Below are 17,462 nucleotides of genomic sequence, written 5' to 3'. Positions count from 1 at the left end.
GCAATGGTGGGTTGTTTCTTCGACTTCCAGGAGACAGGGCAACTACCTAGAAGTAAGAGATAACCACTAACGGACTTGCGACTAGACGAACAACTAGCCCAATCAGAATCACAATAACCTTCAAGAGAAAAGCAAGGAGAACTGTTGAAGAAAAGACCCAAATCAGGGGTGCCAGCCAAATATCGAGGCACATGTAGAGCAGCATCATAATGAGGGACCCGAGGCTGGGACATAAACTGGCTCAAGTGTTGGAAATTGAAAGAGATATCAGGTCTTGTATGCTAGAGGAAGTTCAGTTTGCCCACAAGTTTCCGATACAAAGATGGATTAGGTAGAGGATCCCCTGAGTCAGTTGCAAGCTTAATATGGTAATCCAAAGGAGAAGATGCATGACTGACAGGAACACAATCAAACTCATGTAAGAGATCAGTAAGAAACTTCTGTTGAGTAACCAAGAAATCCTCGGAAAATCTGATTAATTATAAACCCAAAAAGTAATGCGTCTCACCCAAATCTTTGATCTTAAACTGATCGTCCAGAAAATATTTGAGGGAAGCAATCTCTACCTTGTCATTCCCAGAAATAAGAATATCGTCAACATAAAAAGCCACAACAGTGAAAGACTGGTTCTCAGACTTAAGAAACAAAGAATAATCATTCTTGCTAGAATGGAAACCCTTGGACAACAAAGCAGAAGAAAGTTTGGCATACCATTGCTCAGAAGCCTGTCGTAATCCATAGAGAGATTTATTGAGCTTGCATACTAAAGTAGAAGAGGCAGAATCAAGATGAGGAACTTGCAACCCAAGAGGTACTTTCATAAAAACCTCTTCTTCAAGATCCCCATGCAAAAATGCATCGTTAACATCTAACTGATGGACCACCCAGTCAAGAGACATTTAATGGTGGTTAGTTTCACAACTGGGAAAAAAGTGTCGGTAAAGTCAACTCCTTCTTGTTGGGTATCACCCCTAATCACTAGTCTAGCTTTGTATCTCTCAATGGTACCATCAGCCTTCTGCTTAATCTTGTACACCCATTTAGATGAAATAGCCTTCTTACCAGGAGGAAGAGGGACAATAGTCCAAGTGTTATTTGCCTCCAAGGCCTCAAACTCTTTAACCATAGCTTCTTGCCAAGCAGGACGGGAAACAGCTTGATGATAGAACTGGGGCTCATGCAAATCAGTGTCAATAGGAATAGAGATAGCCTTGGATATAGAAGCACTAGAACAATAATAGTGTTGCAAATGAGGAGGTGGAACTGAGATCCTAGAGGATCTTCTCAAAGTTACAGGAGCAGGAGTAGGGGAAACAGCAGGAGTAGCAGTAGAAAATGAAGGGCCAGGAGGAATATTAGGAACAGGAGATAGAGGAAGATTAACAGGAGCAGTGGGGAAGGGAACTAAATAATCAGAAACAGTTGGTGGAGGAGGAGGAAACATAGAAGGAGAAGAAGAAGAGTAAGGAAATGTGGTCTCATGAAACACGACATCTCTGGAAAAGAAAATTGTCTGCTTGTCCAAATCAAGGAATTTATATGCCTTTTTGGTCATGCTATAACCAAGAAAAGCACAAGTGATGGATCTAGATTTAAACTTATCCCTATAAGGCTTAGGGACTGCAGCAAAACTAAGACAACCAAAAGGTTTGATGTGTGAGTAGGATGGAGAAGTATTATATAAGAGACCATAAGGGGTGCTATTTTGTAACAAAGGTGAAGGGAATCTATTAATAAGATAAGTAGCAGTGAGGACACACTCACCCCAATATTTGAGAGGAAGTTTAGATTGAAATAACAAAGATCGAGCAGTCTCTAATAAGTGTTTGTGTTTCCTTTCCACAACACCATTTTGTTGTGGGGTATGAGAAGTAGATGTTTGATGGACAATGCCAAGAGAAGAAAAGAAATAAGATGCTTTAGTGCTAGAACCCAGCTCAAAAGCATTTTCAGATCTTAGAGTTTGAATTCTAGTATGAAATTGAGTCTGGACCATAAGGATGAAAGATTTGATAAGGGAAAAGGCATTTGACTTAGTAGACAGTAAGTGTGTCCAAGTGGCTCTAGAAAAATCATCCCCTATGGTAAGAAAATGTTTATAACCATTGTAAGTTTGGGTGTGGTAGGGTCCCCAAAGATCAATGTGAAAGAGCTGAAAAGGGCATGATGTTTTGATGGAACTTTCAGGAAATGCTAGTCTTTGTTGTCTAGCCATAGGACACACTTTACAAATGAAGTCTTGTTTCTTAGGTAATTGAGCATTTATATCAGCAATGGATTTCATCTTATGATAAGGCATATGGCCTAATCTCAAATGCCAAAGTAAAGCAAGATCACTCTGAACAGAAGAACAAATAAAAGAAGGCATGCATATAGACATTGAAACAGAATCAGAAACAATATGGTTATTTAAAGGAACAGTAGTGTTATTGTCAATAGAGGTAATAGAAGTAGCAGCAGCTTTATTATCAACACAAGTAGTAGCCGCAATGGAATTGACATAATGGGAAGTAGAAAGAGACTTGGGATGCAGAATGTAGAGCCCTTGAGACACTTTACCAAGCTCCAGTGGCCTCTTCAGAGAAGGGCCCTGTAGAACACAAGTAGAAGTAGTAAAGTAAGCTCCACAATTGAATTAGACTAATAACTTGTGTACAGAAATCAAGTTATACTGAAAAGAAGGCACATAAAGAACATTTGTTAACACTAAGTCAGGGGACAGAGTAAGTGTTCCAGTACAAGTAACTTTCACCATATAACCATTAGGCAAAGTAATGAGATAAGGAATAGGAAGAGAAGTGATGTCAGTGAGGAAAGATTTAATCGGGGTCATGTGATTACTAGCACCTGAGTCTATGTTCCAAGGATTATCAACTATCCTAGACATGTGACAAGCAAGAAAACAATAATTTCTAAAATCAGAAGTGTTCACTAAACCTGCATAGATGGCAGAATCAGTTTCGTTCTGGTCAAGGTACGTATTCTTCATCTGCTGTAACATATTCATCATGTGAGTTAACTGATCTGGTGAAAATGGAGCCACATTAGAAACATTAGCTTGATTCGACTTCCCTGAAACCTCAGACCTCGCATTAGAGTGTGAATCAACACCCTGAACACAAGCAATAGCATACCTCCTATACGAAGTGGAAGTTGCAGGGGTGGTGTTGTGAGAATTATACTGGTTAGGCTGAGAAGAATTCTGATGTTAAAGCTTCCTACAATTTCCAATAACATGACCAAGTTTCTTGCAATAGCGACAGAACAAATTGTTCCTTTTGTTATCAAAATTCACCTTCTGTGGATATTGAGGCCTAGGAGGGTAAGGGGTTCTGTGTACCCCAGCTGAAAAAGAAGCAGCATCTATGTTAAAAGAGGGAGTCACAGTATGCGCTTCAAGTTGACTCTCATCATTAATCAGCATAGAATAAGCAGTATCCACATCAGGAAGTGGTTTAAGCATCAAAATGTTTCTCCTGAATAAACCTCATTTAAACCCATCAACAACTGATGTAATCTTTGTTCCTCTTCCATCTTTTGAAAAGCTTCTTTGCAACCACATGTGCAATCAGGATATGTAAGTGAATATGCAAGTTCATCCCATAATTTCTTGATTTTAGAAAAATAGAAAGCAATATTTGAAGACCCACCCTTGGGTAATGGAAGCAATCTCTTTCCTAATTTGATGGACTTTAGTCCTATTCGCCTGTCCATATCTCCTCTAGATATCTAACTATAGCTTATCTGCAAAATCAGTGTACATGACACTCTCCCTAATCTCAAGTTCAAGACTATTCAATAACCAAGCAAGGACCATATCATTTGCCCTTGTCCATGGCTCGGAAAGAGGAGTATTTGGAGCTGGTCTATGTAGGGTTCCATTAATAAGCCCTAATTTGTTCTTACAAGAGAGTCCTATCAACATGTTCCTCCTCCAACTCCCATACCCAGTGCCATTGAACTTATTAGTGACTAAGATTGTGCCTGGGCTATCAGAAGGATGCAAAATATATGGATGCGAAAACTCGACCGTGAAAGAAGTAAAGCCTCATGTCGACGCACTAGCAGTGGTAGATGGAGAAGTTGGCATTTCGCAAACAAGGAACTGAAACTAGAAAACTAGGATAAATCGATCAACGAAGAGGAACACAATACCAAAACACTTCAGCAACGGAAGAAAATATTCTGCAGCAGATCAGAAAACCTTCATCGTCATCTAGAAATCAATAGTAGCCTGAAACCCTAACTTCTCATCTATGGGTTGGTGAAACTCAAAAAAAAAAAATTAAAAAATCATAGCAAGAGTAGCATCGCTCGAAAGCTGAGGTGAAGAGCTGCACAATCACCTGCTCTGATACCATGTTACACTTCAAATTCGAAAGAGAAATCGAGATATATTTCCATGGAGTCGGTGGAATGGAGAGAGAAAAATAAATATTTTATTTCATCTATGTAGAGTCCTCTGTCTTTACAATATGCTAAGTTCCATATATATACACAATGTATAAACTATAATAAGTTGAAACTAAGTATACTAGAATTGATATTTTCTAATAGCTTCTAAGTATTAACATTTACCGTACGCTTGGATAGGTAACTCCGCTAAACTCTGTCCAGGTACTTGCGCATACCCATTTTCCGTACCAAGTTACATGTCGGGTTTCAAAGCTATGAAATCCCCGAACAACGACGTGGGTGTTGACGGAATGATAAGCGTGATTGCTCATGAAATTGCAGAGGTATCAACGAACCCATTAGTTAACGCTTGGTATGCGGGTCAGGACCCGAGTTTTCCGGTAGAGATTGCGGATCTTTGTGAAGGGATTTACGGTACCGACAGTGGTGGGTCGTATACAGGGCAAATGTTGAACGGAGAAGATGGTGCTATGTATAATATGAATGGGGTTAGGGATGGCAAAGGGGCGGGGCGGGGTGGTTGTGGGGGCAAACCCGCATAGATCCGCAAACATACTAACCCGCCCCGCTCCGCTCCGCTCCACCCCTCATAGGTTTTTTTCTTTCTTAATTGAGTTTTATTTTTCTGCTAAATAAATAAACGTGTAACTGTTATACTATTTCCTACTAGCATATACATATACAGAGAGATCATTGTCTCAATCATGTAATTGGGGATATACATATTTTTTCTTGTTTAATAGAAGGGGTTAGTGAATCTGTGGGTCAAACTTATGTTTTATTTGGTTTCTAATTTATTTTTTTTGTCAAACACAAAATAATACAATTTCAAGAAAATGATAAGGCTTCATTATAGTGTAGCTAAAGTGTTTCCAGAATATTATAGTGTAGAGTGTCAAAATATTTGGAAAAAAGCAATAATAAAGTAGCTAAAGAGAGAAGTATGGACTAACTTATACATATTTTTCTCAATATTAGAAACTAATTAAGTGAAATTGAGTAGTTGAAATCTTGTAGAACATCTCATTGAGAACTAAATAAATGATTGATATCAATAAAAATATAAAACAATGTTAAGTTTTGTAAAGTGAACTCCACCAAAAACTTGAAGCAAAAGAAAGTGGAAGAAAGTGGCTAGTATATTTTGAGAGGGAGTTGCAATTTCCACAACCCGCACCCGCCCCGCCCCGCACCCACCTTACATTCCTTAAAAGAAGTTTCAACCCGCCCCACCCCGTCCTGCACCCGCATAAAGCCATACCCGCCCCGCTCCTCATCCGTCCTGCTCCATTGCCATCCCTAAATGGGTTGAGAAGGAAATTTTTGGTTCAGTGGGTGTGGAATCATATTCTGAATTATTGCAGTGGACCAAATGCACTTGATCAATTAATGTTTTGTTTACAAAATTTAAAATTCTAGCATTTTGGTTCTTATTTATGTTTAAATTTTGGGTTGATTTGGTTATGATGCATATTAATTAAGCTCTGTTTTACTAGAAGATATGTAGTGTAATAAAAGTAGTTTGTCTAAATTTGAATTGGTTTGTACCTTTTGAGTCTTTTAATTGACTTAGGATTTTTTAGAGTGAATCGGGTGGGTATTGGATTTATGGGGCGGGTTATTAGTTTATGGGTTAAAAGCAATGGTCAAACAGGTAGTTGCTTAGGATTTAGACACGTGTACAAAATGAGGGGGCCGTTAGTGAGAAGGGCATGTATGTACCGATAATTGGACGGCAGGGACTGAGATGGACGCAAAGTATAACGGAGGGCATAGACGTACCATTTATCAAAATTTGAGGGTAAATTTGTCCTTTTTCCCTAATTTAAAATAGTGGGATAATATGTAATTATTTGAAAGTACATACTTGATAGTAGATTAGTAAATATAGTATGTGTGTATGTCCAATTAGGTAGTTTTTCCTAAATTTTATTGGAAAAACTCTCTTATTAGACATATATATATATATTACCTATACTTTCAAATAATGACGTATTTTACCACTAATTAAGAGTTTTCTACCATATATTAAGAAAGATAAACCTAGATACATGTATTTTTGCTACAACATACATAAAATAGGGGAAAGACGAGCAAGATAGGGAGGGAGATAGTCATGTATCCCAAATACACACAAATCACACTAGATACACATTAGATATATATATATATATATATATCTAATGTGTATCTAGTGTGATTTGTGTGTATTTGGGATACATGACTATCTCCCTCCCTATCTTGCTCGTCTTTCCCCTATTTTATGTATGTTGTAGCAAAAATACATGTATCTAGGTTTATCTTTCTTAATATATGGTAGAAAACTCTTAATTAGTGGTAAGAATCCACTTTGATACAATGTATATAGAACAAATTATACATAATTTTGACTTCATATATATTGAAATACATGTGTATGGACGTACTTGAAGTGCTGGAGGCATCAAAATCTAATAAGTAATATTTCAAACTATGTTATTTAGCTTCTAAACTAGTGGACTTCTACAAGTTTTCCAATGGGCCCACAATCGTAACCCAACCCTTCTCAAGTAGCGGGCTGGGATAATGAAAGTCGGGTCATGAAAAGCCCAAAAGAGAAGAAGTAAGAAAGCATAAGCAAAACCAGAGGAGAGAAAGAAAATGGCGGCAATAGTATGTTATGGTCCTCTAATCGACCTCTCTAAAGCAGCAGGTCACATCGACGAGTACGTCCAACTCCTCGTTTTTGTTCACAATATCACCCCAATTCAGGTATTCTCTCTTTCCCTCTGTATCTAATGGCTTAATTAGGTACTTTCAGTTCAGCACATATATAATTTTGCAGTACAAGCTATGGAGGAGAAAAGGTGGAGCAGAGGTCATAAGGACCGACATACAGGTGGCTGACGATACCCGTCCATTTTTTCCTGTTACAATATGGAACAAGCAATTGGCCTCCACATTGGTTGCTGGAGATATCGTTTTGCTTCAAAGTAAGTTTTTTGGGGAGTTGAAATATTTATCGACCGTTATGTTATTGTTTTTCGTTTATCACGAGCTGTGAAATGTTATAATTTTAAAATATTTCAACGCAGTATATTTATAGTTTAATTCTAAAATTGTGAGTGACTCATGACTGATGCCATATGTGGCATACATATTCTATAACTCAACAAGAATACAGATGGGATTTAAATTTCAGAAATTTAATCATAACATCTTCTAAGTGTGAACGAGCAATACCTCCCTTTGTCCCGATTTATATGGCAGAGTTGACTTTCGAGATTCAAACTTCTAAATTTTGACCGTGATTTCAGACATACAAACGTTAAGTTTTTTGAAATAAAAATTTATATATTTGTAAACTATGTAAAAAGAGTACTTTACATCACAATGATTAACAACTTAAATTATTTAGAAGACATATAAAACAATTCCAGTCAAAGAAAAACTTGGTTTACCCTCGAAATTCCAAGTGTGCCACATAAATTGGGACGAAGCGTATATGACTGGTGACTTTGAAATTATTGAACTTTCTTGTTGTCTTCTCTTTTCATTTGTCTATTTCTTGTTGATGTTCCAAGAGCCCATGGAAAATAACAAGTTTCGGTTTGAATTTATATGTAAACAGCTTCTCAAACATAGTATGCAGCATAGAATTTGTTTGTGGTGTAATAGTGCTCACTGGTCAGTCATTGCCTCAAAAGACTTTCTAAATTCATTATCTCATAATGCTGTCTCATCCTCCCTCCGTCTCACTTACATGGAATCTGTTATGCTTGCATTGTTGATCAGGTGAACATATTAATCAGCATTGTTAAAAACTCTTGAATATGTGAGTTTGTGTGTTCTAAACTTTAGTTTTCAAATAATGATGTTGCTCCAATCTTCAGGTAATGCATATAACTTTTTTATTTCAGATGTTAAGATTACAAGAGTTAGCGGATTAATTGAGGCTAGAACTGTACATTGCTCAACTTTGCAATGTATAGTCCATTCATACAAGTCAATTGCTTCTAAAGGTACTCTCTTCTCTCTTTCTCTCTTTCTCTTTCTCTCTCTACAACTCATAAGGTTCTTCGATACATTATCTTTGGTAGATATGATCAAGCTTTGGAGTATCAGGAATACATGACTAGATCAATTGTTGTAGAGGGTGTGACTAGAATTGAAAAAGAAGTCCTTAATGTCTGTCTAGCATTTACTGATTTCCAGGGGGCAGAGCCCAAGAAGACTGCATGTTTAGATGCCAAATATATGTAATCTTCTCTGAATAATTGGGTGATGCCACTAAGTTAACCTTCAGGAGGCTAGTATATTGAGTTACAAACTGATGAAACTAACATAAATTGAACGCCTGTTTCTCCTACGATATCTTTCATTTTGAACACCATTTCTATCTTCATGATATAATACTTTATATTGAAAGTCTTTGTTTGCCCGCTCTTTCTTTCTTTCTTGCAGATGATAAAGAAGTGCACTTTTCCTTTTTTCGTTGAACCTCTTTGGAACCCATTTATAATGTGATATGCCAATGAACTTTTGTTCCTTGCATATTAGAGTGCAGTTGACCAACATGCTAACTATTGATTACAATAAATTGATCGCATTTCCTTTATTCTTTTTCTTTTTTGCAGTACCTTGATGTGATATGCATGTAAATTGTTAAACTTGTTAAAAATGATAACAATGCTCACAAGTGCCCAGTCCTTACTAGACTGAGAATAGCATAACCTCAAGGTGTTGGTTCAGTTATTCAGAGAATGGATCCCTCCTTGTCTAATCAGCAGTTCTAGAAAAGGGAGTTTTCTGGAAAAAAAAGGTTGAGATTTAACAAGAAGAATCCATAACCAATAAAACATGCTTTCAGCCATAAAAAAACTCAATAAAGAAATTTATTTCTCTAATCAGCTACTTTTAACCTCTTGCAAACTTCTCATCAACCGTAAATGTGTAATCTTGGGAAATCACACCCTTAATCTGTAGACTGTAGTAACAGGAAGCTTATCTATTAGCTAACATTATCTTTCTTACTAACATGAAAAGAAAAAACTTATACGCAGCTTTATCATTAGCCTTTCTCCGAATAGATTAATCTAAAGTTTTATATAGTTCAACCAAATAATTGCTGAGTGCGAATCAGACTCCTCTTGTAGTAAGGTTGCCACTGGATTGCTATACTTCTAGGGAGGCTTGAAAAATTAGTCTTCGACTCCCATGTGGCACCACCAAAACATGTTGGACAGAAAACTTGATTTAGCCATGCTTTACTTGTCATGAGTGCCTGAAATAAATTAATTTCTGCTCTGATGAGACTTCACGTACTTAAAAACTTTATATTTTGTCTCAACATTAGTTCTTCACAAGCATAAAGAAGTGAAATATAAGAATGGGATCAAAAAGATTTCATAAGGTTTATACTGTTTGTTTAGTGTTTTTTTTTCAATATCTGTAGTTTGGCTGAAATTAAACCAGTCTGCTCCTGACCTGGGCTAAGATATTGACTTAACGTCTTTGCAGGTGTGGACGATCTGATGCGCAGTTGTCGAATTGGTACGGCATCAAAGGATAAGCTTCAGAAAATTGTTACATTGCTGCAGCAGGGAGCTGCTGTTGAATTGAAAAACCATCAAGTATATCCTCTTTCTCTTGGAACTGCTGTTGTAAATTTGAAATCACATAGACTTGAGTAGAGACTAGAGTTCATTGATCAAGCACCCTTTTCTCCTTCTCAAATTTCTAACTTCCCCATGGCCAATCACATGGCTGAGATGTAGGAGGTTTCAATTCTTCTCTTAATTAGTTTCCACAGTTGATGAAGTCCAAATTTTAGATGTATTTATGCTGCAAAATGATTTATTTGTAGACTATCTTGTCCTCGGTTATGTATTTCAGGCTGCATTATCGGATCAAACCCCACCCCACTTGGCTCAAGCCGAAGAGTTTTAGTTCTTAAGATTTGGATATCCTAGTGCACTGTTGCACCTGCTAGGAACAGTTTTGCACCAACTTATAAGTGCCTTTCGTTCTTATTTAATTAATGATTTGTTTTCTGATACTATAGAAAACAAAACAATTTGGCAAGCAGATTTAGTTAATGAATTAACTTTGGGTGAATACTTGGACCTCCGCTCTAGTTTACTGGAACTAAATGGATCTCCCCTATAGTTTGAGAATTATCTTAAAACTCCTCTAGTAGAAACTTTCCATGCCTCTACTGGGACCACTAAAAGCAATCATTTGATTAAAAAGTTTTTAAATTTGTTGCTCCTATTTTACCCTCAATCATTATTGTATTTACCTAGGAAATAATGGAAATATCAGTTTGGATAATTTTCTTTATTTTAGCTTTTACAAAGTTCAAGATTAGGATTTGAATTTAATATTTAAGACCTTTCTGGGTTATTTCTGTAGAAGATGCAATACGATAATTTGTCCCAGTTGTGCTGAAATTAAAACCACCAACTTTTACTGGTAAAGAGGATATGTTATTTGTCAAAATAAGGAAGGTCTAAGTACTCTTATCATTGTTTGATGGAAGAAAGCTATGGCTTTTATTGCTTAGTACTGATTTTCAAAAATAGTATTTCAAGATTGATTGGTATCCATGTGATAGTGATAAGAGCATACCTGCGTATTACTTCACATCTGTTGTCAAATGACTCCAGTTAAAAGGGTATTTGTCAATTGACTTGCTTTATGACATATAATAATGAATGCTGGCCTCATGGATTTGCAATGGAAGCAGGCATCTATTAATTGGAAAGTGCATGAAGAGACGAAATCTCAGGATTGCATCTCTCTTAAATATTTATCTGATCTTCCTGATTCCTGCAAGACAACCATATATGCATCTGTTGGTGAATTATTTCTGCCAATTACCTGGAGACATCTTCCTGAATCTGATGTTGGAAGCATGTTCATTAGCAAGAGGCTATATGTACACTCAGATTGCAATGTGGCTGATGATCTGATTACTGCTGGCTGCCATCTATGCGGTACTCCTTTGAGTGATGAATCTAGGTAAGAGGAAAAGCTGAACCAGTCCTCTTTCCATATGTATATGCCTATAATATGTCTATTAACATTTAGTAACTGCAAAATCATTGTGGTTTCAACAGTTCAGGCAGTATTAAAAATGCCTCATCACTCTATTGTCAGGAGAGCTCCAATCACCTTCATGCAGTGAGCATGATCTATCGACCTTTCATGGTAAGAGTTTTTCTTTCAACGGGTAACATTCTTTTTCTTGTAAATTAGCTCCAGAAAACCCCATCACCATTACTACTTACATTGCATTTTTCATTCCAAGCCATGGGATTTGTCACCTGAAGTTTTTATGTCCATGTTGGTACTGAAACTTCACAACTCTAGTTGACACTAGTATCAAGATATTTTTCAAACTCATTGACATTGTGTTCACTCAACTATAATGATGGGTGTGTGAGATATTTACTTTCAGAGCAGAAATTATCGTAAGTTCCATAAGGTGCACCTAACCGATTATTTGTTAGTTTATCGTTGTTTATTTGGAGACTTTTTAAGGTACTATTTCAATTTTGCAGCTATATGTGTGGGATGATTCAATGTATGTTCCACTTCTTGTTAAAAACAAGGCAGCTGAAATGTTGTTTGGAAACATCAGAGCTGAAGATGTGTTCTCTTGTTACAAAAGGCAGGATAGAACCAATCATGCTTCAAATTTAGTCTCCAGAAAGCAGGGCATGGCTGAAAGTACGGTGCTTAAACATAGTGTTGCTGGGGAAGGTGTTTCAGTCACTGACACATCACGCGCCAATGAGGGCAAGGAATTGAAAGAAAAAAATAAATTTGATGTAAGACCAAATTTCTATTTGGTTTGGTTAATTTTGTTGAAGTTGCTACTGCAACAGGAGAATAACAGTCCTTTGAAATTGAAAGTTACTATTAATGCAACAAGAGATTGCGAATGTGGGAGGTACGAGATGATCTCTGTTTCTCTGCCGTCCTTTATATCTGATGTCAATCAAGTATAGGAGTTCTTTTTATCTATAAATGTTTCAATTATCAATGTTCTCAGAAGAATTCATGTGTTTTTCATAAACTCATAATTGGGAATTCTTTTTCTGGACTCCTTGAGTGAAGAATATACCATCTTGAATAATATCCCTATAAATGCTTCTGCATAGTTCGTTTTGTCTAAAGGATGCTTCTTCTATAGACAAAATTGATTTTGAGTAATATTCTCCTGGGGAGGAAAGGTTGGGTTGAGCTGGGTGCGTTCGCTTCTGCTGTATTCAGGTGCTATGTTTTACCCAAGCCAGACCCGCATCATGTAAAGGGAAAATGTCATTGTGATTGTGATGTAGTATGGTTACTTCACCTGTTCTTTAGAAGTATTTTAGTCCTGTCAGCTACTTATATGCTAATAGAAAAAGAAAAGAATTATTTGTTGAATAATATGAGTTTGCGATAGGCTCAAATGAAGTGACAAATTTAGTGAGGATTCATATAGTTGATGACTCTAATTTATGTGGGATTGAGGCGAAGTTATCAGGGTGCAATATGCTTGCACATAGAAATTCATTTTGTGGCTAAAGGCTTAGGTGAGTGGACGTTCTCCAGTCCAGGCCACAAGATGCTCAAACATGCTGTTTCAAAAAGCATTTCAATCCTTTACATAAACTAAAGATGTTTGTACCAGAACTTCGATTTTGAATTTTCCTAAACACGAGAAAATCATTTAAGTTTTGGGTCTGAAAAAGATGAGCTATGGTGAAAACTAGAACAAGGTCTTGATCGCGATATGAACTTGGTCAAGTTTCTCGGAGTGACAGATTGCTAAAAAAGACGAATTGCAACGAAGGGGTTGTACCTAAAAATGAAGACATGGGTGGTCTCATATTATTTGAACTAGTTTAAGAAGCTACTCCTACAGCAACAACAAAACTTTATTATTTGTCTAAAAGCTGGCTGATGAGTTTTCATATTCAAAAGAGCTTTAGATTCCAAGTTGCCAACTATAGTTTGCTGCACAATGAAATGAAATAGAGTACGAGGTTAAGTAAACCTCTTTCATAAGCACAAGAACGTAAAAACAAACTCAAGGTATGAAAGTGTTAAAAAACCATCAGGCCATGATGGAGTTATTATGGACTTCTCTACATGGTAACTAATAGAAAGCTTTTTAAGAAGCGGAAAAAAGATAGTTCTGAAGCCACATCTCAAGTGCAATCACCCCACACATTATTTGCCTTCTTTTCTTCTAATGATAATATCCTAGTTACAAGCCAAGTAAAGCGGAAACTGAAGGCAAACAGTACTCAAAATGCTACATGAAGTCATGAATCCTCAGCTATTAGTTGAAGACAAAATCCAGAGCGACCCGAATGCCATCAATGTTCAGTTGCTGTATCAGCCAAGGTATCAACAGCTGCAGATCCTTGTGCTTCTTCCAAAAGCTTCATTTGCCGTTCTGCATGCTCCCTTTCACAAGCACTGATACCCATAATTATATCTAGCATCGTACCAGTTGTGCCAAAGAATACAAGGGGTGCCAAAGATTTCCGTTTAATACCCACCGGAATCGCAAGCAGTGCACCAGCTACAGAAAAAACCCATGTCCCCAGAGCACTGCAGTAATTTAAATATCAGACCAGAAAGTTCCGGACTAGAATAAATAAGACAAGCAACATGACCCATATATAGGCAATCATGATTATACCAAGTTCATTAGAACAAAGTATAGCATGAATTCAATTTCTCTCATGACAGATACAAACATTCACATTCAGAATTTGTGGTATCCCGTGCATTGCCTGATTGCCAGGAGGTAAGCTCAAAGCACTAGTCGAGGAAAAACATTTGTCTTAGAACCCAAAATAACATAACTGTTTCAATACCATCTCCAAGTTTAAGCTTTAATACCCATCTCAAGAAGAAAAAAAACACACATGTATTAGGAGCACGAATTTCAAATTCTCTGCATAATAGATACATAAAGACATTCATGAACATTGAATTTTCCATTGTTGATTTTGGGAATGCCATGACAGAGTAATATAATATCTGCATGATACGAATGAGAAACTACGTCACAGCTGCAATTCTCATGGAGATCAAATATATTCCAATTTGTTACCCTTTTCCTTCAAAAAATTTACCTGGGAGAAGAAATCATCACACAAGCTCCCAAGGCCTGAAAAATCTTAGACATGTTCTGGACTAGAGAACTTCTAATACTTCTTATATAATTTCTTTTTTGTAAAATGTTATCAAAAATATGTTGGCATGAGATTAGTTTAAACCAAGAAACATTGTCAATGAGGATTCATATAGCCTACCCCAACTTGTTTAGAATTGAGGGATAGTTATTCTTATTGTTCAGAGCTAAAGAATACTTAAAAATGAGAAAGGTAGAAGAACATGACCGTTGTAGCTTGAAGTTGTCTGAAAACTCCAAGACGAAATAGAAACACTGAATTCAATCAAAGAAGAATTACTTCAAATGACAAGATGAAAGTGACTCATTTTATACAGTGTGATAACCAGAAGCTCGTGAAAGTTTATTTGCAAAGAACATACACCAGATAGAAAAGCAAAGACGTCCACAATTTATAAAAATAGAAGGAAGCAAATAGCAAGTTTAGAAGATGAAGCACATACTCAGTGCCATGAAAATTCGACCAAACGAGGTGTGGATAAATATCATCCATCATACTGGTTTCTCATAACTTTCCTGTGAACATTTCACCTGTACGATACTGCTATCATATGCGGTACAAGGCATGATGACCCTAAAAGGAACTAGAAAGGCAATGAAAGGGGTGTGGCACTACATATTATTTTATTTTTTTGATGACAAGGGAAACCGTAGCCGCTACCCTTTGGGTGCGCACAGGGTAAAACCTCCGCTCCTATGCAATAGCTTGCAAATCACATAGGAGAGGTAACCCGCACTAGGCAAGCTTGGTGCGACGAGCTCGACCCAGAAGGCAAACCCCTTGCTTTCGCTGGCAAGGGGTTCCGAACTTGAGACCTCCAACATGGAAGTTCCAAGCCCAAACCACTGGGCCACCCCGAGCCCAAAGGGTGTGGCACTACTTATTATACTGACGCCATTATTCCCACCCTTGCCTTCAACGTTGTTCCAATCTTCCTATTGAACAAAAGCATTTATATATGGTACTACCTCCACTCTATCAAACATGACCTGCTTTGACTCACACAGTTATTAAGAGTGAAATGTTTGCCTAAAACAAGTGCTTAAGCTTCAAAGGTTCGCAATATCAAAAAGTGAAGACTCACATGAAATACTCTAGTTAATATTTGTTTATTGTTGGAGGACAAAAATTCCATACAAGGAAATAGATCAAATCTTTTTGACAGACAAAGAAGGGAAAAGAGATAAGAGGGAATAACTCAATGACTCTGTAATACTATATCATCCCCAAATTAAGCAAGGTTCCACTTCCGTTAATTCTAAGGTAAGAAAATAAGACACTGACCTTTGAGACACCCTCAGCATTTGTTTAAGCCACTTGAAACAAATTGCCTAATTATTTTGCTTCTACTGGTATTTCAGTACTGGACTTGGGAATCTTAGAAGCTCGGTTGATTGTCTACCTGCACTTTCAGGGTTTGTAATCCTCTCACCCATTTCCCTTTCAAAGAAGAAGAAGAAAAAAGTCCTGGACTTCATCCTCTTCATTTCAACATCATTGAAAGGTATTGCAATTTTGGCTTAAGGGGTCGTTTGGTATGTGGGATAAGATGATATTTATACCGTCAACGAAATGCAGCACTAAATTTATCCCACACTTAATCATGGGTATCCCACCTTATCCAACCCAACTTGGGATTATTTTATACCAACTCCGAGGTGGGATAATCCCAGAATAATTTAGTCTGCGTACCAGGACCCTTAGTGACAGATTAAATGTTCAATTATTGTCGATTTAATTATCGTTTTGATTCAAAAGTAATTTTTTGAGATGATAAAGATTGAAATCCAAATGATGAAATTATTAACCATCTTCCCTTTTGTTAATTTGACATCCTCACCGGGAAAGGAAAAACAAAATTTGGCATCCTCAAAAATTTGATTGGTTCTTTGAAAGGAGAAGCATAGAACGTTTCAACCTAAAATTTCTTTCCTAATATCCTAACAGGCGAAAAAATATTCTGCCTATAGATTCAGAAATTTTTTGAGATAAAAGAATGTCTACTTTTGTCAAATAAAGGGACAGGTGATATTGACGAAGATAAAGGAAACTAACTTGGAGACTGAGCACTCTGACAGTTGTTTTACTTCTTCTTGAGCAGCCATTTTTTCTCTGCTACCATAAAAATTGAATCTCTACAGTGACGATCTCCTCTTCGAACCTGTTTGACATTCATAGGTTATGACCCGCCCCGATGAATACCGACTCATTTAGTGCAATGGGACGATTTGCAAAATAACCCATTTTACGAAAATTGCAGCCCAATCTTATTCCGCCATGTAATTTATAAAGGAGAACTTTCACATATCGCCACTCAAAAATAGCCTAATTACTTTCCATAGCTATAGTTTGATAATTACAATTCGTAGCTACATGTTATATGGAGGAGAGAGGCGAGCGAGACTGGGAGAGAGAGGAGAGAGGCGAGAGAGAGGGGGCAAAAAGTGGGAGAAAGGTGAATTGTATATGTATATAGGTTAGATAATTGTATATTATACATATGTATTTGTATATATGGCAAGCGAGATTGGGAGAGGGAGGAGAGAGGCGAGCGAGATTCGGAGATGGAGGAGAGAGGCGAGCGAGAGAGGGCAGAGAGTGGGAGAGAGGTGAATTGTATATGTATATAGGCTAGATAATTCTATATTATACATATGCAATTGTATATATAGCAAGCGAGATTGGGAGAGGGAGGAGAGAGGCGAGCGAGATTCGGAGATGGAGGAGAGAGGCGAGCGAGAGAGGGCAGAGAGTGGGAGAGAGGTGAATTGTATATGTATATAGGCTAGATAATTCTATATTATACATATGCAATTGTATATATAGCAAGCGAGATTGGGAGAGGGAGGAGAGAGGCGAGCGAGA

General features: G+C 37.2%; 2 protein-coding genes across 2 annotated transcripts; one reads left to right on the top strand and one right to left on the bottom strand.

Annotated features, from left to right (window-relative positions):
* Nucleotides 1-7,011: 7,011 nt before the first annotated feature.
* Nucleotides 7,012-12,505, top strand: LOC102596140 (uncharacterized). Its single transcript, XM_006358189.2, has 7 exons — nucleotides 7,012-7,167; nucleotides 7,241-7,388; nucleotides 8,316-8,417; nucleotides 9,916-10,028; nucleotides 11,144-11,418; nucleotides 11,517-11,607; nucleotides 11,961-12,505. Exons 1-7 carry the CDS (start codon nucleotides 7,057-7,059, stop codon nucleotides 12,408-12,410), a joined length of 1,290 nt encoding a protein of 429 aa, XP_006358251.1. The 5' UTR covers nucleotides 7,012-7,056; the 3' UTR covers nucleotides 12,411-12,505.
* A 912-nt stretch (nucleotides 12,506-13,417) lies between these two features.
* Nucleotides 13,418-16,799, bottom strand: LOC102595801 (uncharacterized). Its single transcript, XM_006358188.2, has 2 exons — nucleotides 16,653-16,799; nucleotides 13,418-14,007 (listed from the first exon to the last, which is right to left on the bottom strand). The coding sequence occupies exons 1-2, from the start codon at nucleotides 16,700-16,702 to the stop codon at nucleotides 13,770-13,772; spliced, it is 288 nt and encodes a 95-aa protein (XP_006358250.1). The 5' UTR covers nucleotides 16,703-16,799; the 3' UTR covers nucleotides 13,418-13,769.
* Nucleotides 16,800-17,462: the final 663 nt, after the last annotated feature.

The sequence above is a fragment of the Solanum tuberosum genome, unplaced genomic scaffold (genome assembly GCF_000226075.1).
Source record: "Solanum tuberosum cultivar DM 1-3 516 R44 unplaced genomic scaffold, SolTub_3.0 scf00271, whole genome shotgun sequence".
Classification (NCBI taxonomy): domain Eukaryota; kingdom Viridiplantae; phylum Streptophyta; class Magnoliopsida; order Solanales; family Solanaceae; genus Solanum; species Solanum tuberosum.
The sequence above is the reverse complement of the archived record's forward strand: the minus strand, read 5'-3'. Positions and strand labels throughout refer to the sequence as shown.